The 24,777-nt window shown below is 44.2% G+C and overlaps 1 protein-coding gene across 1 annotated transcript in view; it reads left to right on the top strand.

Annotated features, from left to right (window-relative positions):
* Positions 1–24,777, top strand: part of ATP8B3 (ATPase phospholipid transporting 8B3) — a 76,638-nt gene that overhangs the window by 9,504 nt on the left and 42,357 nt on the right. The window contains exons 5-13 of the mRNA XM_087702736.1: positions 920–981; positions 4,894–4,966; positions 7,245–7,315; positions 8,607–8,689; positions 12,948–13,106; positions 14,745–14,833; positions 17,891–18,084; positions 18,988–19,196; positions 22,833–22,861. Coding sequence (XP_087558862.1) covers positions 920–981; positions 4,894–4,966; positions 7,245–7,315; positions 8,607–8,689; positions 12,948–13,106; positions 14,745–14,833; positions 17,891–18,084; positions 18,988–19,196; positions 22,833–22,861 — 969 coding nt within the window. The remainder of the gene's footprint in view (positions 1–919; positions 982–4,893; positions 4,967–7,244; positions 7,316–8,606; positions 8,690–12,947; positions 13,107–14,744; positions 14,834–17,890; positions 18,085–18,987; positions 19,197–22,832; positions 22,862–24,777) is intronic.

Genomic DNA, 24,777 nt, shown 5'->3' on the forward strand with positions numbered 1-24,777 from the left:
ACTTCAGGTTCTGCCTGACTTCTCCGCAATCACTGTCTCTCAGTAAAAGTCATTTCAAGAGTCATGCTTTCCTGAGAAGATAGCTGAGGCAGATCCTTTTCCAGTTTGACAACTTTAAGATCTATGGACTTCATCTTCAATTCCCACTCAGAACGCATGGGCTGAATGTCTGTGTCTTATCTTGTCCAACCAACTTTCCTCTTTCCTTTTTTCTTTGTTGTGTGAACTATAAAAAGGAATGTAAGATGGGTCTTGAGGTCCTCCTCTTCCTCTCCCCACTTTGTCAGGTTACTTTAATAAACTGCTTTTTAAATTATCTTTTGACTCGGTTGCTTATTGGGAAGGTAAACTGAGGCAGAACCTAGGGCCAGATTTGGCTATCAGGGTCACCTAAGTTTAAAGAAGGTAAGCCTAGGACAAGAAAAGAGCCAAGAAAGGCAAGAAGGGTGCTTCACCAGTTGTTTTATCATTGTTCAGCTGAAGAACTCCACTGTTAAAATATACTGTAACAGTTAACTCTACTCTATTCATGCCCTGGGATTCTCAGGTTGACCAAAGCTAAATGAACACATCTTACAGGACAGAATTATGGTCATCCAGAAAAGGCAAAAGAAGATCAGGGACTTATCTAGCATTGCAAAAGCTCATTTCCTGTATGCATGCTTTGTATAAACTTTTCATGATTTGATGGAAATATTTCACATTCCACCTTTGGTGAAATGTAAGATGAGAGTTTCTGGTCAGAGGGCTGGCAACGTTTGATCTTGGATTAAAACAGTGTTCCTCAAACTTGGCATGGAGCTGAAGTCTACACATCTGCCAAGTTTGAGAAACCCTGGATTAGATGCCGTTCTGGATGAACAGAAGCCCAGTGTACCAATGCATTTCATTCATTCTTTTTTTTAATGTTGCTTCGCAGGCACGACACCGAAGTGATGGTGAAATCAACAACCGCCCTTGTGAGATCTTGACAGGTGGAAGGTAAGCCAACCGGGGAGATGCTTTCAGAAACACGTTAATCTCCTTTGAGAAGCACTATCCTTTTAAGTAAGAGCGTAAAGTCGGAGAACAGGGGATCACTAATACTTTTCTGAATGCTTATATTCTTCCTGGAAGTTATTCCTAGTAATGGGCTTCCTGGAATGGAATAGCTACTCATGGGGCAAATACAGAGATCGTCAAGGCATTGACAAAAGATCCATATTAGAATAATATGTAGCCATGGCTTCATTCTGAAAAAATTGGGATGCGATCTTCTACCTGACTGGCGATTGGCGGGAATCACCCCAAAAAAGATAGCAGTAGCACTTAGATGTCTCAAGGGTGCTTTTTAAAACAGGCAACTGGATTTTCTGGTTTTTCTTTGAAGACGTTTCGCTTCTCATGAGAAGCGAAACGTCTTTAAAGAAAAACGAGAAAGTCCAGTTGCCTCTTGAAAAAAGCACCTTTCGGACAACCATGATCTCAATGGCTGAGAATCTCCATAGACAATAGACATATACTGCTTCATAGTCCTTTACAGCACTAAGCAGTTTACAGAGTCAGAATATTGTGCTCAACAATCTGGCTCCTCATATTAATGACTTCAGAAGGATGGAAGGTTGAGTCAACCTTGAGAGACCGCCTTCTGCCGATTACCTCCCTCCGACCGATAAGATCGCACAGGCTGGGCCTCCTCCGAATCCCATCCGCCAGTCAATGTCGACTGGTGACTACACGGAGGAGAGCCTTTTCTGTTGCAGCTCCGACCCTGTGGAACGATCTCCCCGTCGAGACACGCACCCTCACCACCGTCCAGGCCTTCCGCGCAGCCCTCAAGACCTGGCTCTCCCAACAGGCCTGGGGATAAGTCTCTAATTTGCCCCACCCGAGTGTTGAATGTTGAATGCAAGTTGTGTTTTTATTACTTTATTTTGTTTGTATATTGTTTATTTTGATTTGCACCCCCTCGCTGGTGATTGTAAGCCGCCCTGAGTCCCCTCAGGGAAAAGGGCGGCCTATAAACCCTAATAAAATGAAAAAAAATGAAAATGAAATGAATGAAAATGAGCCGGTCAGGATTGAACTCCTGGGAGTGGGCAGAATTAACCTGCAATACTTCATTCTAACCACTGCACCTCCAGGGCTCATAAGCTTGATTGACTTGATCATTATTACTTCTTCCAATGGCACTGGATCATCAGATAGCAAACGCCCAAGCAAACCACAAGAAACAGGGAGAGTGGAGATCTGTGGGCCTTTATCTCTCACAATATCACATTTCATGCTCAAAATGCTTGCTTGGCAAAAATGAACTTGGGGTTGAATTTTCCTACAGCGTCTAAGGTGTGTCCGAAGAACAACCGTGACTTTGCTTATTTACAACTATAGTAGGGAAAGTTAACGTGAGGGCAACTTGGAGTGAATTTCTTCAGAGTGGCGGGGGGGGAAATATTCTCCAACAACTCTTTTAAAACTTTTTCCAGTTTTAAAACTTTAATAAACACACACACACACACACACACACACAGAGAGAGAGAGAGAGAGAGAGAGAGAGAGAGAGAGAGAGAGAGAGAGAGAGAGAGAGAAGCTAGAAAAGGGGAAAGGGATAGCAAAAAAAAATTACAGTGTGCAAGGAACAACAAAAAACTATTTAAAAAGGATCTTCCGTCTTTCTTTGATAGAGATAAAAATAGCAGTAGACTTATATACCGCTTCATAGGGCTTTCAGCCCTCTCTAAGCGGTTTACAGAGTCAGCATATTGCCCCCAACAACAATCTGGGTCCTCATTTTACCCACCTCGGAAGGATGGAAGGCTGAGTCAACCCTGAGCCAGTGAGATTTGAACCGCTGAACTGCTGATCTAGCAGTCAGCTGAAGTAGCCTGCAGTGCTGCATTTAACCACCGCGCCACCTCGGCTCTTGATTCCTTAAATCAATGACCCTTTGAACTACAATATACCATAACAAACAGTATCTCTATCACCATAAACGTACTGTATTAATCATCAAAACCCAAATTTCATTTTTTCCAGTTTCGGTCAAAAATTCCAAGAGTTGGTTTCCAGGTAGAAACAAACCTTGATAAAAACTATTCTTTAATCAAATCAGTCAGTTTTGCCATTTCTCCAATCGTTCTTGAGAGTGGCATTCGCTAAAAAAAAAGTTACCCTTCTTTCTTTCCTTCTTTTTAGTCTATTGACACAAATCCTTTCATTGGTCCCACAAAGTGGATGTATTTATTTTATTTGTATTTATTTATTAACTTGTATCCCACCTTTATTATTTTTACAAATAACTCAAGGAGGTGAATATATCCAACACACCTTGCTCCTCATATTTTCCCCACAACAACAACCATTTGGGGTGGGGTTGAGAGAGAGAGTGATTGGCCAAAGGTTACCCGGCTGATTTTCATGGCTAAGGTGGGATTTGAACTTGCGATCTCCTGTCCCAAAGGTGCTTTTTCAGGAGGCAATTGGACTTTCTTGTTTTTTGTTTGAAGACGTTTCGCTTATTATCTAAGAAGCTTTGAAGGGATAGTGGGGAATGGAAGGATTTATACTCTTTTAAGATAACTGGTCATTTGCATTCTTTTAGAGGGTCATTGAAGCACTTGGAGGTTTATCTGTGTCCTCAGAGTCACCTGAGTTAATGCTCCCAGTTCCTCTAGTCTGCAATTTTTCCTCTGGAAATAGAGCATTACAGGAACCAAATTGCAGACTTCAGGAACCAGGAGTACTACTCAGCACTCAGGTGACCCTGAGGACACAGATAAACCTCCAAGTGCTTCAACGACCCTCTAAAACAGGACTGTCAAACTCAAAGCCCAGGGGTTGGATCTGGTGCTTAGATCTGGCCTGTGGGTTTGCCCTGGAAACAGCAAAGGACCGGCCCGTGGTGCAGAGGTGAGTTTCTCGCCCTGTTCCAACTGGTTTGGTTGGAACGGGGCCGGCGGCGTCCTCGTGCACGTGCGCAGCGTACGCATGCGTACTAGCATCTGTGCGATGCTCCAGCTGCTCCTGGAGGATCGCACAGGCGCTGCTGTATGCGTCCTGCGCATGCGTGGAAGCTCAGAACTCATCAAAACCGGGTAAGGAACGTGGGTGGGCGGGTGGGCCCTTCGCCGTTCCCGGAAGTTACTTACTTCCGGGTTCGCCGACCAACTGGTTCGTGGGGACCGTCGCAAACCGGTTGAAACCCACCCCTGCCGTGGTGCCTCTGCCAGTGAAAATGGAACTTGGGAGGGCTGTGTGCAGTCCTACCAAGCTCCATTTTCACTGGCAGAGGGTTGCAGGAGGCCGTCGCAGCCTAAAATGGAGCTCGGGAGCCATTTTTGCTGGCAGAGTGCTGGGGCCACCACAGGTGCCCCCAACACGAGTGATGTTGAGCTGGTCATGTCCATCCTGGTCACGCCCACTCCACTGTCCCCAAGGTCAAATAGAACCCCGATGTGCCCCACAATGAAATTGAGTTTGACACCCCTGCTCCAAAAGGGTGCAAATGACCAGCTGTCTGCAAGGAATATAAATCCTTCCATTCCCTGCTATCCTGTCAGAGCTGAAGAAGCTTCTTGGATGAGAAGCGAAGTGTCTTCAAAGAAAAAATAAAACAGTCCAATTGGCTTAGATTGGGTGCATGTTGTGTCTTTTTTAAATTTGTCATGTTTTATCTGTTTTTAATCTTTCTTAATTTTTGTTTCTGTAAGCCGCCCGGAGTCCTCCGGGATTGGGCAGCCTATAAATTTAATAAACAGTAAACAGTAAACAGTCTCCTGAAAAAGCTCCTTTGGGTCAGCCATGACCTGAATGACTGAGAATCTCTACAGACGTTTGCGATCTCCTGCTTTCTAACCCGGTGATTTAACCACTAGACCAAACTTTTCTTATCTATTATCTTTCCCATATTCCCAGTTTCTGCAAAATGAAATGGTGTGATATACAAGTGGGTGATATCGTTTGCCTCCGCAAGGATAGCTTTGTACCGGTAAGAATTTGTCTTTTCCTCTCTTAATCAAGGCTGCCCCGGAATAAAAATTTAAGTTCTCGAGAGACAAAATCAAAAGTGGCTGAGCTTCTATCAGCACCGTTTTGCTTTTCCAGCAAGTTGCCCAGGTTGAAATGGAAGACCAGGATCAGCGGCGTAGTAAATTTCCTTTACTACGCACTGAACAAACAAAATTGTTTTGGTGAGATGGTGGTGAAAAATGTTGAGATCCTAAAAGAATCTGCTGCCTCTTCTAATTGTCGCAGCTCCATTTCGGTTCAGAACAGAAGAGCGGAGTTTTGGGGGGGAAAAATTGTGTTTGCAAATCTCCATCTTTAGATTCGATCCAGTGGTTGGAAGGGAATGTCTTTTGTCATATATAGAGGCTTCTGTGAAATTGCTGGTGGGAAAGGGCAGGATTTAACATGCTTCCCATCGTTTGCACAGTGATGCTGTTTTGTGTATAACTGGACCTGAAATCATGAAATCCATCCAGGAGGGCAGCCTAGACGGTTACAATCTACTTTTTTAAAAAAATCTTGTTTAAAAAAACTTCCCCACAGAAGGCAATGGAAAACAAATACAATATTTTATTTATTTATTAGATTTTTGTCCTGCCTATTATTTTATTAGTCATTCACAGTGAATACAGCGAATACATACCGTATATTTCTTCCTCTTCCTATTTTCCCCATATCAACAGTTCAGGTGGGGTTGGGCTGAGGGAGAGGAACTGGCCCAAAGTCATACAGTTGGCTTTCATGCAGTAGTGGGATTCAGCCGGTTCGCACCTATTCGGGAGAACCGGTTGTTAGCTTTCTAAGCAATTCGGAGGACCGGTTGTTGGAAGAAATCTCATTTTGTTTTTTTCCCCACTTTACAGGGCTAATCCTGTAAGGAAGGGAGGAAGGAAACATTCTGGTGTTGTTTCTAGCCTAATCTTCTAACCTAAACCTGCTTACAGAAACTGTCTCTCCGGTTAACCTTTATTACATTGTAACGGCTAAGACAAAGTGCCCATCGACCTGAGTGACGTTGAGTTGGCCACGCCCACCCAATCACATGACCATCAAGCCACACCTACCCAGCTGGTCATTAGGGCAGAGAACCGGTTGTTAAAGTATTTGAATCCTACCATTGCTTTCATGCCTAAGATGGGACTAGAACTCCCTGTCTCCTGGTAATTGGTTGGCCTAAAGTCACCCAGTCACTTTTCATACCTAAAATGGAACTACAAGTCATAGCATTCCAGTTTCTAGGCCAGCATCTTAACAATTACATCAAAGTGGCTCTGGTATTTCAGTTTAAATTTACCTAATTTTTCATTTGCTACCAACACATGAACCGTAATTTTGGAATCATTTAATATTTGCACTTTTATGAATTTCACCAATCTGCAATTCAAATATATATTAGGAAAAAATGTATGAAAACCATATATTTATTTATATAATTTATAGGTTGCCCATCTGGCCTCAAGGTAACTCACACCAACATATTACAAGCATTAGGGGAAATGGGTTCTTAAAACTGCATTATGCAAAATTAAAAACTAAAATCTTTGACTTGAACAATTAAACTGATGATATACAGATAGTCCTCAACTTACAATCACAATTGGAACTAGAATTTCCGTCGTAAGTCGTTGCTGTTACAAGCTGAGTGAGACCTGATTTTATTACAAGTTTTACTTGTAATAAAGTTTTACTTCATTAAGTGAATCAGAGAACTTTTTAAACTTTATTAGACATTATGCCCATATAGAAAAAGATTGCCGCCTGTTCTTTCTAATAGCAATTATCAATCGATACCGCTCACCTTATATTATTTCCCCTTCTATTGTATTTCATTTGGATTTCACCATTCATAACCCTCTTATTTTACTCATAACTATTATTTTTAAGTTTTGTTATATTCCTTCATTGATTCTTGTTTCTTTCCTCCATCCATCTATACCATTTATCCCATATCTGGAAGCTTCTGTTCATATTGTATTGTGTAAATGTGGTGTATGTCTAAGTTTTGTGTGTGTGTGTTTTACATGTTTGTTAATAAAAAAAAGAAAAGAAAAAGATTGCCTAGAGTAACATTTTGTCGGAGATGTAATAAATACAATTCTTCTTTAAAACATGTTTTTACCAAGTCTTATATTTACTAAGCTTGGAGAAAAAGTAGTGGATAATGTAAATGTGACAAAAGCCAGCATTTTCAGAAGATGGATTGGTAGTTGCTGGCTGCGTTTGGGTCTATCAACAAAGCTCTCTGCTTTTTTTCCCAGGCTGACCTGCTCTTACTCTCCAGCTCAGAACCAAACAGCCTCTGCTATGTGGAGACCATGGACATAGATGGGTAATGTCTTTGCTTGTTATTTTTAAATGATAGAATTAGAATAGAATGGAATGGAATAGAATATAATTCTTTATTGGTGAAGTGTGATTGAACCAGTGGTGGGTTCCGGATCCTGTTGCAACCGTACGGTGCAATGGGTCCACCACATAAACGCGCACACGTGCAGCGTGTGCATGCGTACTTATTGCCGCAACACTCTGCGATGCCTCCGCGATGCTCCAGCTGCTCGGGAGAATATCGCGCAGGCACCGTACGCCTGCGCGGAAGCCCTGAAAAGCCCAAATACCGGTAAGGAGCACGGGCGGGCGGGTGGGTCCTCCAGAGCACTGTACCGGAATGGTACCTGGTGCTCCCGGCAGGGACTGGTACACTCGTACCGGGGTGTACTGGTCGTAACCCACCACTGGATTCGACACACAAGGAATTTGTCTCCGGCGCATAAGCTCTCAGTATACATACAAGCAATAAGTGATAAATCATGATCACAGGCATACATTCATCATAAATCATAAGATACAACACTTAGTGATAGTCACAGGATACTAAATAAGCAATCACCATAAATCATACTAGGATACTAGGTAAACAATATAAATCGTTGAACATTGAACACAAACCTTCTCAAATACTGGCTGGGGAATTCTGGGAATTGAAATCCATACACCTTCAATTTGAGGTTGAAAAACACTGATTTGGACATTTTTCACACATCAAAGGTGCTCTTGGCTAATGGATAGAATAAGGGGGGGGGGAATTATTTTGATACCAGTTAACCAATTATTTAGTTAAGGGTGATTTCAACTTGTTTCGCTCCTGGCTTAGGGAATAAAATTGAAGACCATGTAGGAAATAGTTGTGGCAGGACTCATGCTCTGGTTAGATGCCAGTATAGAGGAATGCATTCAATTAATTAATTTGAATGAATTAATTTTGATTAAATGGAATTGGTCTATTTATGCACATGAATACAGGTAGTCCTTGACTTATAGCACAGTTTGAGGCCAGAATTTCCATTGCTACGACCGTGGGGGTGCTGCATCGGTCAAAAGTGCAACGACTGGCTGTAAGTCATTTTTCTCAGTGCCGTTGTAACTTTGGACACTGAATAAACACTGTACGTCAAGGACCACTGTAGAAATCCAAAGAAAGTAGCACATATTCCCATCCCAGCCTTCATTTAGGAAATGTTCTCCATTAAATTTACATTGAAACAATACAACGCAACACTACAATGCAGAAGCACCACTCATTTTCCAGTTTTTAAGCTGACTCCACTCTGCTTTTTTTTCAGAGAGACTAACCTGAAATACAGACAAGCTCTGCTGGTAACACATGAGCAGCTGACCTCCACGGAGAGCATGGCTGCCTTTGACGGTCAGTGTTTCTCCTAATCATTTTCAGTTTCAGAAATAGTTCTCTGGGATTGGTGGTTTCGTTTATGATTAGCCTGGTGTAAAGTACCCTAACGATGCCTGCTTCATAATAAGCGACCCGATATTGTAATGCAAAAAGCAGCGATTTATTAACAGCTTCATTAGGCATTCTTCAGTAGGCATTTCTTATTCGCAGCCATCTTTTTTGCTTCCTTTATCTGCTTTTGAACTTTGCCCGTGTTTCTGTCCTCCCTTCAGTCTTGTAATAAATCACATTATCCAACAGCTTCATTCATCTCAACCCAGCTACTGTAATCTGACCTCTGGCTCTGCCGACGCTCTGCATGGAGTGTCAACACGGAGAGTTGACATCCAGCTCCCCTCACTTTTCAAAGGCAATTAGTGCAAGCAAAAACAATTCGAGTACCAGAGTGGGATTCAAGGCTGCATCCTCCCCCCAGGCTTGTTTGGATTTTTTTCATGGAATCTCTCTATAAGGCGATCAGCCTGGATATTTCTACTCTTTACCCAAGATGCCTCTGACAAGGGATAGACCTTTCAATTAATTAAGTACTGGAGTTGCCTCTTGTGCCACTTCAAATCAAGGATGCGTTGCACCGTATAATAGGTTTGCCCCCCTATGACCACAGGGCCTGGGGGCTCCCGGGGCAGTGGTCTCAGAGTGGATCCAACCACGGGATTTAAGAGACTACTATGGAATACTGGGTGTACCTTCCCTAGCAGTCGGGGCAGTTTCAGTTGCACTGAGACTGGGTTGATGATCTTTACTATGGGAATAGGAATAGGAAAGTTTATTTATAGGCCGCCCTTTTCCCTGGGGGGACTCAGGGCGGCTTACAATCCATGGGGAGGGGAACACAAACAGTAAGACATATAACGATACATAATTAAAAATAACACAACATTCATCATTCGGGTGGGGACGGATTACAATCTAACCCCAGGCCTGACGGGATAGCCAGATCTTACGGGCTGTGCGGAAGGTCTGGAGGGTGGTGAGGGTACGGATCTCCACGGGGAGATCGTTCCACAGGGTCGGAGCTACTACCGAGAAGGCTCTCCTCCGCGTAGTTGCCAGTCGACACTGACTGGCAGATGGGATTCGGAGGAGGCCTAATCTGTGTGATCGAATTGGTCGCGAGGAGGTGATTGGCAGGAGGCGGTCTCTCAAGTACCCAGATCCACTACCATGAAGGGCTTTATAGGTGGTAAGTAGCACCTTGAAGCGCACCCGGAGATCAACAGGTAGCCAGCGCAGCTCGCGGAGTATAGGTGTTATGTGGGTAAACCGAGGTGCACCCACAATCGCTCGCGCGGCCGCATTCTGGACTAGCTGAAGTCGCCGGATGCTCTTCAAGGGCAGCCCCATGTAGAGCAGGTTATAGCAGGAATATCCAGCCTTGAGGTCACAAGGGCACGAGTGACTGTTGTGAGGGCCTCCCGGTTCAGGTAGGGTCGCAACTGGTGCACCAGGCGAACCTGGGCAAATGCCCCCCTGGTCACAGCCGACAGGTGGTGATCAAAGGTCAGCTGTGGGTCCAGGAGGACTCCCAAGTTGCGAACCCTCTCTGAGGGGTATAGTGTTTGACCCCCCAGCCTGAGTGATGGAACACTTGCCAAATTATTGGGAGGGAAACACAACAGCCACTCGGTCTTATCCATGGGGAATGGTCCCACAAACTTTGGTCCCAGTTTCTTGCTTGGGAGTCTTAACCTCAAATATTTTGTGGAGAAATAAACCTTCTCTCCCACCAGGAATGGTCGTTGCGGAGCTCGGAGTTTATCTGCCTGTTTCTTATAGGCTTGTGCTGCTTTAGCTAGAGCTTTTTTGACATTCTCCCAGGCTGCTTTTAGCATTGACATCCAGTCAGTCAAGCTGACTGAGGAAGGCAGATCCCTCGGATACTCAGGCATTGGGACAAAGTCCATGCCACTCACTACTTTGAACAGTGTTAGACCTGTGCTGCAGTGAACAGGATTATTGTACGCAACCTCAGCGAAGGTCAGAAGATCTGCCCAATTGGACTGCTGATAGTTCACGTAGCACCTCAGGTACTGCTCTACCATAGCATTCAGTCTCTCTGCCCCCCCATTGGTGTTCGGGTGAAAAGCCGAGCTAAGGCTCTGGGATGACCCGGTGGACCGCAGGAACTCCCTCCAGAACTTAACCATGAACTGGACCCCTCTGTCTGAGATAATTCTCTGAGGTACTCCATGCAGATGGTAGATGTGCTTTAGGAACAGTTTGGTCAGCTTGTGAGCTGAGGGTAATCCGCTGCAGGGTGTGAAGTGTGCCTCTTTGGAGAACAGGTCTATTACAGTCCAAATCACCCTGTTCCCCCCACTTTTCAGCAACTCTACTATAAAGTCCATTGTGATCTCCTCCTACGGTCTTGTTGGCTCTGCTACTGGCTGCAGCAATCCGGGGGTTTTTCCTGGTGGCCTCTTCATTGTGGCACAGATGGTGCAAATTTTCACATAACTATCCACATCTTTCTTTATTTTGGGCCAACAGAACTGTCTCCGGGCTAAGTGTAACGTCTTTAGGAATCCAAAGTGGACTGCTGGTTTGGTGTCATGGCTCCTCTGGAGAATTAGGGTGCATAGGGATTCTGGGACATAGAGTTTCGTCCCCTTCCATGCAAGGTCATCTCTTTTTGTCAAGATGTGTTGGTTGTTTTGGAACCAAGGGTCTGCTAGCAGTTCAGTTTTGAGATGGCTGTCTGTAAAGTACCCTAACGATGCCTGCTTCATAATAAGCAACCCGATATTGTAGTACAAAAAGCAGCGATTTATTAACAGCTTCATTAGGCATTTCTTATTTGCAGCCATCTTTTCTGCTTTCTTTATCTGCTTTTAAACGTTGCCCGTGTTTCTGTCCTCACTTCAGTCTTGTAATCAATCACATTATCCAATAGCTTCATTCATCTCAACCCAGCTACTGTAATCTGAGATCCGGCTCCGCTGATGCTCTGCATGGAATGTCAACACAGAGAGTTCACACCTGGTTCTATTCGGGTTTTACACAATTTAAAGAATGCTGTAACTGAATCAGGGATGAGCGTCAAAAATTTCAGCAAGGGGTTCTCTGCCCGGTTGCTGGGTGGGCGTGGCTATGATGGGCATGACCTAGTTGGTCTCCTACACTACAGTGGGGGGGGGGATTTTCACCAGTGGTGGGTTTCAAAAATTCTTAGAACCTACTCTGTGGGTGTGGCCTCCTTTGTGGGAGTGGCTTGCCGCCCATGTGACCGGATGAGAGTGGCTTGCCGCCCATGTGACCAGATATGAAGATGCTGACGACACTTGTCAGAACCACCTTAAATTACCTCACACACAGCACTGGCATGCATAAGAATATGATGTAAACTTGTTTTTTAAAAGGCATTTTTGGTTTGCGTTAAAACAACTTCAACACACGCAATGTTCTGATTGCACCACAAACGCAGTAGTCATCCTTACCTTTCACAGAGGCACTGAGTTTTAAAAATATGAGCATGATAGTGTAGAATAATCATATCCAAGGACCAGTGGTGAGTTTCAAAAAATTTTGGAACCTCTTCTGTAGGTATGGCCTGCTTTCCGGGTCCATTGGTGGAACCTCTTCTAACCGGTTCGGTAGATTTGACGAACCGGTTCTACTGAATAGGTGCGAACTGGTAGGAACCCACCTCTGATTTTCACCTTCCGCAGGCTCCGGAGGCTTTTCTTGAGCCTCTGGGAGGGCGAAAACTGCTTCCCCCAGACTAGCCCGTTAGAAAAGGGCCCCTTTTCCGGCCTTCCAGAACTTTCGGGAGGCCCGTTTTCCCCCCTCCCCGAGCCTCCTTGCAGGCCCTGCACTTACCTCACATCCAAAACGGGCTGCATGGAGACTCCTGGGAGGGAAGGGGGCAGGGCCAACCGGGGGTGGGATTTGGAGGTTCTCCAAACTGGCCCTAACGTTAAGTACAGGTTCTCATGAACCGGGCGAATCAGTAGCAGCCCACCCCTAAATTGAATTCTCTTTCCTTTGCTATTGAAGTTTTGATCTTATAAATGACTTTAGGGATACAATTCGCAGAGGAAAATATGCTTGAAATTTTTTTTTAAAAAAATACACATATCAATCCTGGTTGGCATATAGATGCCATTTTAAGACGAATGCTTAAATAGGTGCTGGGGTTGCAGGAAAAGGAGGGTTTCTTTACAGAGGAGAAGCAGATGAGCCAGGTTCTTATCTCCTCTTTCCAACCATCCAGGTGAGGTGGTCTGCGAAGAGCCAAACAGCCGGTTACACAACTTTGTTGGTACCTTGGAATGGCACGGAGAGAAATACCCTCTTGACTGTGAGAAAATCCTGTTGCGTGGCTGTAGAGTACGTAACACAGCGGTCTGCTACGGCCTTGTTATTTACGCAGGTAAGTGAGCAAGATCAGGCTGGCTTTTCATGGAATCGGGGTTGGAAGGGACCTCTGAAGTCCAACCCCATTGTGCAAGGCAACATCTTGATGCAGCTTTAATGGTGGAACTTTTGCAATTCTGGCAGTGGCAGTGTATCATTGCCATCTCTCTCCAGCAAAAAAATCTATCCCTCCCTCCCTGCCTCTCTCCCTGCCTCTCTCTCTCTCTCTCTCTCTCTCTTTCTTTCTTTCTTTCCCTCTCTCTCTCTCTCCATCCATCCATCCATCCATTATCTCCCATCCTCCCTCCCAAGGCAGAATATTTGTCATTCATTGATAAGTATTTCCTAAAGTTTTCCAATTCCTGTTTCTCTGTAAATGTCTGTCCAGAGAAATAATAGCAATAGCACTTAGACATATATCGCTTCATAGTGCTTTTTACAGCCCTCTCTAAGCGGTTTACAGAGTCAGCCTATTAACCCCCAACAATCTGGGTCCTCATTTTACCCACTTCAGAAGGATGGAAGGCTGAATCAACCTTGAGCCAGTGAGATTTGAACTGCCGAACTGCTGCTAGCAGTCAGCTGAAATAGCCTGCAGTGCTGCCCTCTGGATGGATGACTGAGAATCGCCATACACAGGAAGCAAAATTGTTCTATCTTCTCTTTAGCAGCTGGTCAGAGACATCTGAAACAGAGGTGGGTTTCTGCCGGTTCGCCCCGGATCAGGAGAACTGATAGTGGCAGCGGTGGGAGGCTCCGCCCACCCATCTGGATGCTTCTGCACATGCGTGAGTGGATGTGCACATACGAGCGAACCGGTAGTAAAATAAATTGAAACCCACCACTGATCTGAAGGGAGAAAGACCATAAATCAGTGGTGCCACAGAAACCACTTTCCATTTTAATTCGAGATGGATTGACCAGCTTTATGTCTGTAATCCAGGATTTTCCAAATTTGGGAACTGTAAGGCATGTGGACTTCAACGCCCAGAATTTCTTAGCCAGCCATGGGAATTCTGGGAGTTGAAATCCATGCATCTTAAAAGTTCCCAAGGACTAGAAACCCTACTGTAATCCTTTCTTCTCCAGTCTAGACTTCTCCATAATCTTTTACCAAGCTCCGGTCTACTTCTTCCAAACGAACTTTTCTTTTGGATCACATGCCATCCCACTTCTGTGATGTATTTGCTTTTCTCTGCTCCTTTTTCTATATTTACTCAACTGGGAAGTGTTAACGTTCCAGTTCATGCTATCTGGGCTCTGGATAATCTCAAATAGGATCTCCCTTGCTTCACCTGAAAAAGTTGCACCCACATCTGTGATGAGATGAGAGGCTTACGATCTGGTTTGAAACTGTTTATAAGAGTTTTTAAATTAAAAAAACAGCTAGATAAGTAAAGGAACCTAATCCAACCCCATCAATCAAGATCAAATAATGTGCCAGGTCTCAGCATTATTTCATAGTGGAAATTGGTGACAGCCTGTTTGCGCGTATGCCCATCTGCCCTCAAATAACATCTTAAACTGAGGTGGCACTGAATGGTAGCCAATCCAGTTCACAGCTACTACAGGCATTTGGTGACTGGTTTCTCCCACTGTGGCAGCTGTGTTTATTTTGTTTTCGATCCAACCATCTCAAATGTCTCATTTCCAGGTTTCGATACCAAAATCATGAAAAACTGTGGAAAGATCAAGTTGAAAAAAACGAAACTCTGCCATATGATGGATCGTCTCGTGCTCTTGGTAAAAGCTCCCTGCTATTCAAGGTTTCTATGGCCAAGGAGGAACAAGAAGGAGAAGAAAGGGAGGTGGTTCAACCCTGAACATTAGAATAGAGTAGAGTAGAGTAGAGCAGAGCAGAGCAGTACTTAGACATATATACCGCTTCCTAGTGCTTTACAGCCCTCTCTAAGTTGTTTACAGAGTCAGCCTATTGCCCCCAACAATATGGGTCCTCATTTTATGGACCTCAGAAGGATGAAAGGCTGAGTCAACCTTGAGCTGGTGAGATTTGAACTGCCAAACTGCTGGCAGCTGGTACTCTGCAGTACTGTGTTCTAACCACTGCTCCACCACAGCTCAGAATAGAATAGAATAGAATAAACTTTATTGTCACTTTGAATGTACAGTAATTGGCATACATTAACATGAAATAAAAAAGCATGCAAAGGGTGTGTGTGTGTCAAAAACAGCAAGATGGCGGCAGCAGCAAAGCCCCCCCCCCATTTTTCTTTATTTGACCGCCTCCCCTGCAAATGCCACTGCTCCCTTCACTAATGTTTAGTTTCATTATTCAACATCTGCTTGTCACATCCCTGAAACCTGCATCCACAGAATTAGTTCCACAAGCTTTGAAGTTGTTCTCTCTTATGTATAGATAGTCCTTGACTTATGACCACAATTGTGCCCAGAATTTCTTTTGTTTTTTGTTTCAATTTTTTAAAAATTAAACATAAAACATTCAATGTCTACATAAACTCGGTTTTATCTGGTATAGTAAATTTTAATTTTAATAATATTTATAACAATAACAAGGAGAAGGAGGAGGAGGAGGAGGAGGAGAAAAAGAAGAAGGAGGAGAAGGAGAAGGAGAAGAAGAAGAAGAAGAAGTAGTAGTAGTAGTAGTAGTAGTAGTAGTAGTAGTAGTAGTAGTAGTAGTAGTAGTAGTCTGGAAGCAAGATACAATTTGGAGAATAAGGAGATTGCGGCAGTAATTGAACAGCTGAAGCAGAGGGTTGTTGCCATTGCTGAAAAGATTAAATGGTATGAAAATCGAGTAACTCAGTTCAAGGAAAACTCACAGTTCCGAGCAAATCAGCACCAGTTTTATAAGAGCTTAGAAAGTGGAGATGGAGTAACAACAAATGAGAAGCCTGATAAAGAGAAAGCTCTGAAATTCTGGAAGAATTTGTGGGAAAACAACAAGAAGCACAACAGAAATGCAAAATGGATCAAACAGGTTATGGATTCTATTAAAGTACATAAAATGGAAGATGTGAAAATAACAAAAGAAATGGTGCAAAAGCAGTCAAGAAAAGTGAAGAATTGGAGTGCATCTGGACCAGATGAACTACATGGTTTGTGGCTAAAGGCACTTACAAGTATGCACGAAAGATTGGCAGCCCAAATGAACCAGATCTTAAAAATACCTGAAAATGATGAATGGATGACAACTGGAAGGACATTTTTGAACCAAAAAAATAAAGAAAAAGGAAAGGACCCTGGAAACTATAGGCCAATCACCTGTTTGCCAACAACATACAAGCTCCTTACTGGTATCATCGCAAACCAAATTTATGGATACTTGGAAAGAAATGACTTGCTTCCTGTAGAACAGAAAAGATGCTGCAAAAATTCAAGAGGAACAATAACAAATAACAAATAACAATATTTGCTTATCCATTTTAGCGAATCTTCCTTGTATAATTAATCATTTTCTTATGTTTTTAAATTTCTAACTTCTCTTTCTGCTAGTTAGCCATTGATAAAACAAATCCCATGATAAAAAGTATTCAGTTTCTTCCGTCTTAGTTTTAAGTATTAATCTATCCATTTCTGCACATTCTAATATTTTTTAATTACATTTTTCTTTATAGGGATCTCTTCGTTTTTCCACTATTGTTCAAACAGAATTCTAGCTGCTATTAGCACGTGTAAAATTAAATATGTATTTCCCTTTATTGTATTTTTTTTGGTAGGATATGCAACAAAAATATTTCTTGGTTTTAGATCTATGTGTTGCTTTACTATTTTTTCTAACCATGTGTGTATTTTTGTCCAATATTTTTTTGCCTTTGAGCATATATGATAATATGAACCCAGTATCTGATTACATTTCCAACATTTTGCGGACCAGGGCTCAGAATTGCCATTGCCAAGGAAGGTGGTTGTTAACTGAGTTGCATCTGATTTTAGAACCTTTTCCCCCATGGTTGTTAAGTGAATCACTGCAGTAATTAAGGGAATCATGCAGTCATTAAGCAAACCCATCTCCTTCCATTGACTTTGCTCATCGGAAACCTCCTGGGAAGGTTGCAAATGGCTATCCCACGACCCCAGGATGCTCAACTGGCATAAATATATGACAGTTGCCAAGTCCCCAAATTTTGGTCACATGACCTTGGGGATACTGCAACAATTGTAAGTGTGAGGACTGGTCTTAAGTCACTTTTTTCATTGTCATTGCAACTTCACCTATCACTAAATGAATGGTTGTAAGTTGAGGATCACCTGTATAGACCAAATTCTACATCAGCCACTTTCTGTATAATTCACATTATGCCAAGGGCATCAGATTGGGCAAGGCCTGGCATCCTCTTTTTTGATTGAGGTGGAATTTCCCCCCGCTTTTACAGGTAGTCCTCGACTTACAATAGTTCACTTAGTGACCGTTGAAAACGACACTGAAAAAATATGACTTGTGACCATTTTGTCATACTTACGACCGTTGCGGCATCTCCATGCGATTAAAAATTCGGATGCCTCGCAACTGACTCATATTTATGACGGTTGCAGTGTCCTCACATCATGGGATCCCCTTTTGCGACCTTCTGACCAGCAAAGTCAATGGGGGAGCCAGATTCACTTAACAACTATGCTACTAATTTAACGCCTGCAGTGATTCGCTTAACAAACATGGCAAGAAAAGGCATAACAAATTTCCCACATAAATTTTGTGCTCAATTGTGGTCAGAAGTTGAGGACTAACTATATTTGGAGATGCTGAAGGTTGGTCATAAGTTTTTCCCTCCTTCTTCAAACTAATCTAACACCCTTCTTATTGTTCCATGTTTCCTTTAGATCACAGTCACTCTCCTCCTGGTCTCCTTCGGCCTTGCCATTGGCTCAGGGTTATGGGCCACCAGGTTCTTCAAAGAACACAGCTACCTTTTTGCCTTTTACCGCCACACCAGTGCAGTCAGCTATGCCTTCTTTGCGTTCTGGGGGTTCCTCATCCTCCTCAGCTTGGTCATCCCCATGTCCATGCTCATCACGTAGGTTTCAACTCTTCCTTTTCTTACTCTAGAGCGGGAGTGGGGAACCGTGGCCCTTTTATGACTTGTGGACTTCAACTCACAGAATTGGAAACAAATGAGTAATTGGAGCATGTGAACTTGAAAAGGATGATAAGCCGTACGGACCAGATCCTATAGCTAAAGATCTCTCAGCTTTGATGCATAATGACTAGCATCAGTTCTCTACATCAGTTTGAAAGCAGAATCTATAGCAATAGCAATAGCAGTTAGATTTATACACCGCTTCATAGGGCTTTCAGCCCTCCCTAAGCGGTTTACAGAGTCAGCCTATTGCCCCCAACAACAATCCGGGTCCTCATTTTACCCACCTCGGAAGGATGGAAGGCTGAGTTAACCCTGAGCCGGTGAGATTTGAACAGCTGAACTGCAGAACTGCAGTCAGCTGAAGTAGCCTGCAGTGCTGCATTTAACCACTGCGCCACCTCGGCTCTTCCCGTGTCCTTCCTGGGGATTTGAAGGGTTGAATCAGGACCAGTGGTGGGATTCAACGTTTTTTACTACCGGCTCTGTGGCCATGGCTTGGTGGGTGTAGCAGGGGAAGGATACAGTAAAACCTCCATCCCTTCCTCACTCCAGGGAAAGGTTACTGCAAAATCCCCATTTTCTCCCGATCAGCAGGGTCTTGGGAGGCAGAGAACAGATGGTGGCAGAGCCAGTCAGAGGTTATATTTACCAGTTCTCCCAACTACTCAAAATTTCTGCTACCGGTTCTCCAGAACTGGTCAGAACCTGCTGAATACCACTTCTGATCAGGATTCTTTTCACCCAAATCTGCTGGCTAGATCATCTTGTGCAGGGGAATAAAAAAAGGAGTGTGGCCTCTCATCTGCCTTCCTAATCATTGTTGTCCTTCATCCCTAGGTTTGAATTTATCTACCTGGTCCACAGCTGTTTCATCAACTGGGACACGGAGATGTATTATGCAGAGAAGGACACACCTGCCAAAGCTCGGAGCACAAGTCTGAATGACCAGTTGGGGCAGATTGAATATATTTTCTCAGACAAAACAGGCACTCTGACTCAGAATATCATGACTTTCAAGAAATGTTGTATCCACGGAATCATCTACGGTAAGGTTGACCTGGAAATGAATGGATTCAGAACGCAGGCAAATGTACTGGTCATTTTAGAGTGTTGAGATTTGCAAACACTTGAATCAGTTGGAATAACAGAATACAGAATAACAGACTTGGAAGGGACCTTGTAGGTCATCTAGTCCAACTCCCCCCCGCCCCGCCCAAGCAGGGGGCCCTACACCATTTCTGACAGATGGCAGTCTAGTCTCGCGCACACAAGAGCCCGAGTAAACCAGTAGCGCCAAGATTTGCAACCCACTTCTGCCCCTAATCATCTTGGTTATAGTTTATAGTTTATAGTTTATTTATTTGTATGCCGCCCTTTTCCCTGAGGGGACTCAGGGCGGCTCACAAGTTAGGGGAAGGGGAAGACAAAACAAGTTATGAACATAAAACAATACATTGTTAAAAGAGAACACAACAATCATACCATTCAGGTGGGGTTAGGATCTTTAGCCCCAGGCCTGCTGGGACAGCCAGATTTTAAGGGCAGTGCGGAAGGTCTGGAGGGTGGTGAGGGTATGAATCTCCACAGGGAGTTCGTTCCAGAGGGTCGGAGCAGCCACCGAGAAGGCTCTCCTCCAGGTAGTTACCAGATGACATTGGCTCGTTGATGGAATTTGGAGGAGGCCTAATCTATGCGATCGGATCGGTCTAGTGGAGGTAATTGGCAGTTGGTTGCTCTTCTCTGCACTCTTTTTAGAGTCTCAACATTTTTTTTTTATAGTGTGGCGACCAAAACTGGATCCAGTTATTCTAGGTGTGGTCTTACTAGGGCTTTATAGAGTGGTATTAGTACCTCGCTTGATCTTGATTTGAATGTTAATGCAATTTAAGATTGCATTGGCTTTTTTGGCTGCCGTTGCATAATGTTGACTCATATTTAATTGGTTGTCCAGTAAGACTCCAAGATCCCTCCCACAGTTACTGCTATTAAGCCTGGTTTCTCCCAACCTATATTTGTACTTTTGGTTTTTCTTGCCTAAGTGTAAGACTTTACTTTCCTCTACACTGAATTTCATTTTGTTAGGGCCCAGTGTTCAAGTCTGTCAAGATCCATCTGGATCTTGAGCCTATCCTCTAGGGTATTGGTTATTCCTGCCAGCCAGGGGTGGGTTTCAGGCGGTTCGCGGCGGTCCCCACGAACCGGTTGGTCGGCGAACCCAGAAGTAAGTAACTTCCGGGAACGCCGAAGGATCCACCCGCCCGCCCGCGTTTCTTACCTGGTTTTGACGAGTTCTGCGCTTCCACGCATGCACAGAACGCATACAGCGCCTGTGCGATCCTCCAGGAGCAGCTGGAGCATCGCACAGGCGCTAGTAAGCATGCGTGCACTGCGTGCGTGCACGAGGACGCCGCCGGCCCCGTTCCAACCGAACCGGTTGGAACGGGGCGAGAAACCCACCCCTGCTGCCAGCTTAGTATCATCTGCAAATTTGATAAATTCCCCTTCTATTCCCTCATCTAAGTCATTTATGAAGATATTGAAGAGTAGTGGCCCTAAGATGGAACCTTGTGGTACCCCACTGCTTACTTCCCTCCATGTAGACATAATACCATTAAGGACTTCTCGTTGATACAGTTTGTCAGCCAGTTACAAATCCATCTGATGGTGAAGCTATCTATCCCGCTTGAATCCACTGGAGGATTCAAATGAGTTTGTATCTTGCTGATAGATTCTTATTTACATGAACAAGTAGCCTTGACTCTAAAACCATTCATTTTAGCAAGTGTTCGATGTTACCATGGCAGTGAGAAAAAGACGTATAATAGGACCTCATACTATGACCAATGCAGTCTTGTGATCAAAATGTGGGTGCTTGACAACCAGCATATATTTATGACAGTTGCAGTGTCCCGGGGTGAATTTGAAACCTTCCCAGCTGGCTTCCAACAAAAGAAAAATCAATGACTTAATGACCATATGATTCACTTTTGCAATCAGGGTGATTCACATAACAATTGTGGCCAAAAATGTCCTAAAAATTGAGCACAATTCATTTAGCAACCACCTTGCTTAGCAATGGAAGTTCTAGTCCCAGTTGTGGTTGTGAGTCAAGGGTAAACTTTAATTTAGCTTAGCATATTAGATCAGAGTCAGGGACGCAGTGGCTCAGTGGCTAAGATGCTGGGCTTATCAATCAGAAGGTCGGCAGTTCAGCGGTTCGAATCCCTAGTGCTGCGTAACTGAGTGAGCTCCTGTTACTTGTCCTAGCTTCTGCCAACCTAGCAATTTGAAAGCATGTAAAAATGCAAGTAGAAAAATAGGGACCACCTTTGGTGGGAAGGTAACAGCGTTCTGTTCGGTGTTTAGTCATGCTGGCCACATGACCGTGGAGGTGTTTTCGGACAGCGTTGGCTCTTCGGCTTTGAAACGGAGATGAGCACAGCTGCCTAGAGTCAGGAACAACTAGCACATATGTGCAAGGGGAATTTTTACCTTTACATATTAGATCAGAAGCAGGCAAAGAGACTTTGGATCTCATATGGCCATTTTGCTAAAACTATTGACTAATCTTTAAAGTGCTTAATCCTTTCCCAGGGTTTACATGGTTGATGTAGAAAAACCTCACACACAGCTACCAAGTGAATGCAGAAAAAGGAGTGGTGCCTTAAAGGGAATTACTGACAATACAGCAAGGATGCCCACACTGAAGCCTTTACCAGTTTAAATCTGAATATTTAAATTCAGTTCAATTTGCAAAAAAAAAATTATTAAGAGAAATGACTTGAAAACCAAAACAAAGGCTTAAAAGAACCATTTTCTATGACACAAAAAGGAGATGAAAAGGTAACAAGTTTGCCTTCTTCCCAGGCAAACAAACTAAAAACAAACAAACAAACCCTCCTTCCAAATTTTTTACCATGGGGAATATTTTTTTTACAAAAGAATTCAGTAGAAATATATGATTTGAACTGCCAGAGCACAATTTGCAATCTTCCTTAGAAATCAGGGTTTCTTGAACCATGTACATGTTAGATTTCCTAGGATGCGTATGTGCTTAACTTCTGTTGAAAGAAATGTCCTTCTGGGTTCAGCTCCAAGTGGGGAAAAAGACACTGGAGACATGAAGGCTGCTTGGAAAGATGGTTTAATGGTGGACAGGATCACATGGCTTGAGCTCCTGAACAGAAATGTTGATGGAGAAGAAGAGAAAGAAGGGCTGAGATGCTGAAAGTCCCTGGTTTTATGCCCTCTCTGGCCTTTGATCTTGAGCTTGTATTCTGATTGGTTGTCAGACTCCCATGGGCCCATGCAGGGGCAACTCTCTAGGCTGTGTTTTGAATCCAGGTTTGGTTGAGTTCTCAGATGCCATGTGGTGAGTGGGTGATGGCTAGTCATGCCTGAAGGGGAACTGAGCAGAAGGGGAGAACTCTTTATTATGTAAATGGACTCGCTTGGGCATCTTAATGGCCCATTGACAAAAGGGGATGGGCAGGAAGCTGCAGGGAGCTACTCTGTCTTTTTAAAACACGTTTCTTCCTTTTTCACATCCAGGGAAATATTCTGCCATTTCAATATTTCCTAGGATATTTCATTTTTCTGGGAGAGGGCTGGGTGATAACTTTCCACACTTCCAAACATTGTTTCCTTAATATTCTCTTTCTCCCATTTTCAAATATTTGTAGGCTCAAGCAAGACTGAATGCAAATCAATGGTACGTCACATGTTCCTGTTGTGGATCTGCCTGTACTTGTGGCCATACAAAAAGGGGATTGCACAATGGCAATCAAATGAACCTTCCACCAGCTGGTGGCAGGATTGTACTGCTGCATTTACAGAAGGAAAACAATTTTCTCAATCAATGTCTTCCAGAAACTCATCAACCCCATTCATTTAAACATCGCACCAAGGCAGTTGGGTGTGTCAGGCTGAAGTCACTTTAGTATGGCTGAACAACAGGGTTTCACCACTGAAAACTTCAAGATGTGTGGATTTCAACTCCCGGAATTCCCTAGTCAGCTGGGGAATTCTGGAAGTTAAAGTTCCACATGTCTTAAAGTCATCAAAGTTGAAAAACCTTGGTGTACAAGCTTATACTGTACTTTTGAGATCAGTGGGGGTAGAATTAACCTGTGGTAGAGACCTGGAAAAGAGTTTGCAAGGATAATCATAATAATACACATCATTTTTCTTCTTTAAGCCCCCTATAAAAAAGTAGCATTAGATAACATGATATAGGTTAATGCAGCGATGGTGAACCTTTTTCAGGTTCAGGTTTCAGGTTTAGTTTATTTGTATGCCGCCCTTCTCCGGGAGGGACTCGGGGCGGCGAACAACTCCGAAGGGGAAAAGGGGACACAGACACAATACACATAATTAAAATACACAAGAGTCATACAGCCGTACAAGTCGAGAGGGGAGGGGAACTCATCAACCCCAGGCCTGCCGGCACAGCCAGGTTTTGACGGCTTTCCGGAAGGCCTGGAGAGAGATGAGGGTCCGGATCTCCGCGAGGAGTTCATTCCAAAGGGCCGGAGCTGCAACAGATAAGGCCCTCCCCCGGGTGGTAGCCAGATGGCATTGGCTGGTGGACGGAACCCGGAGGAGGCCGACCCTGTGCGATCTAACGGGTCTATGGGAGGTAATTGGCAGCAGGCGGTCTCTCTTTTTGGGGGGTTGTGCATGGGCGTGCCGCACCCATAATGCAATGTGCGACACACACACCCCAGTGTACATGCGTGCATGAGAGGCATTCCCCCTATTTTTTGCATGCTTTTTTCACCCTCCCCAGGCTCCAGAGGCTTTATAGGACCCTGGGGAAGGTGAAAACAGCCTCCCCTCCCCCCCCCCCGGAGGCGCTCTGGAGGCTTCAGGGACCTTCAGGAGGCTTCCCTGAAGCCTCCAGAGGGCTTAAACCAGCCCCAGGAGCATACCGGAAGTGACTCCTGGTTTGCTCGTAGGGTCGTTTGTAGTCTTGAAGGTCCCTGAAGGGTCCGGAGGGCTTAAACCGACTCTACCAGCAAACTGGAAGTCCATTCCCGAACTTCCGGTTTGCCCCATAGTGCCGTTTTTTTGCGCACCGGAGGCTTCAGGGAAGCTCCAGGGAGAACGGGGGGGGCTCTTTTTGCCCTCCCCAGGCTCCTATAAAGACTCTGGAGTCTGGGGAGGGTGAAAAATGGCTTTAAAAAAGGCTGAACTAGCTGGCCAGTGCGCGCATGCGCGCTGGCCAGCTGACAAGGCAACGCCTCGCCATCCTGGGGTTAGTGACATGATTTTCAATTGATCTGTCTGCTTTTGTGAGTGTTGGGGAACACTTGACTTATAAACATTTGTTTAGTGACCATCTGAAGTTATAGCAGCCCCGAAAAAGTGACTTACCACTGGCCATTGCACTTACAACCATCTCAGCCACGCCACTCTCACATGATCAAAATTCGGGTGCTTGGTAACCAGCATGTGTTTATGATAATTGCAGCATCCTGAATCCTGTGATTCCCATTTGCGACCTTCCCAACAACTTCCCAACAAAGTCAATGGGAGGAGCCAGATTCATTTAATGGCCACATGATTCACTGAACAACTGCAGTGATTCTCTTAACAACCACAGCGAAAAAAGGTCATAACATTGGG

Source organism: Thamnophis sirtalis, unplaced genomic scaffold (genome assembly GCF_051295495.1).
Source record: "Thamnophis sirtalis isolate CommonGarterSnake01/CBP01778 unplaced genomic scaffold, rThaSir2_p1.2 scaffold_1, whole genome shotgun sequence".
NCBI lineage: Eukaryota > Metazoa > Chordata > Lepidosauria > Squamata > Natricidae > Thamnophis > Thamnophis sirtalis.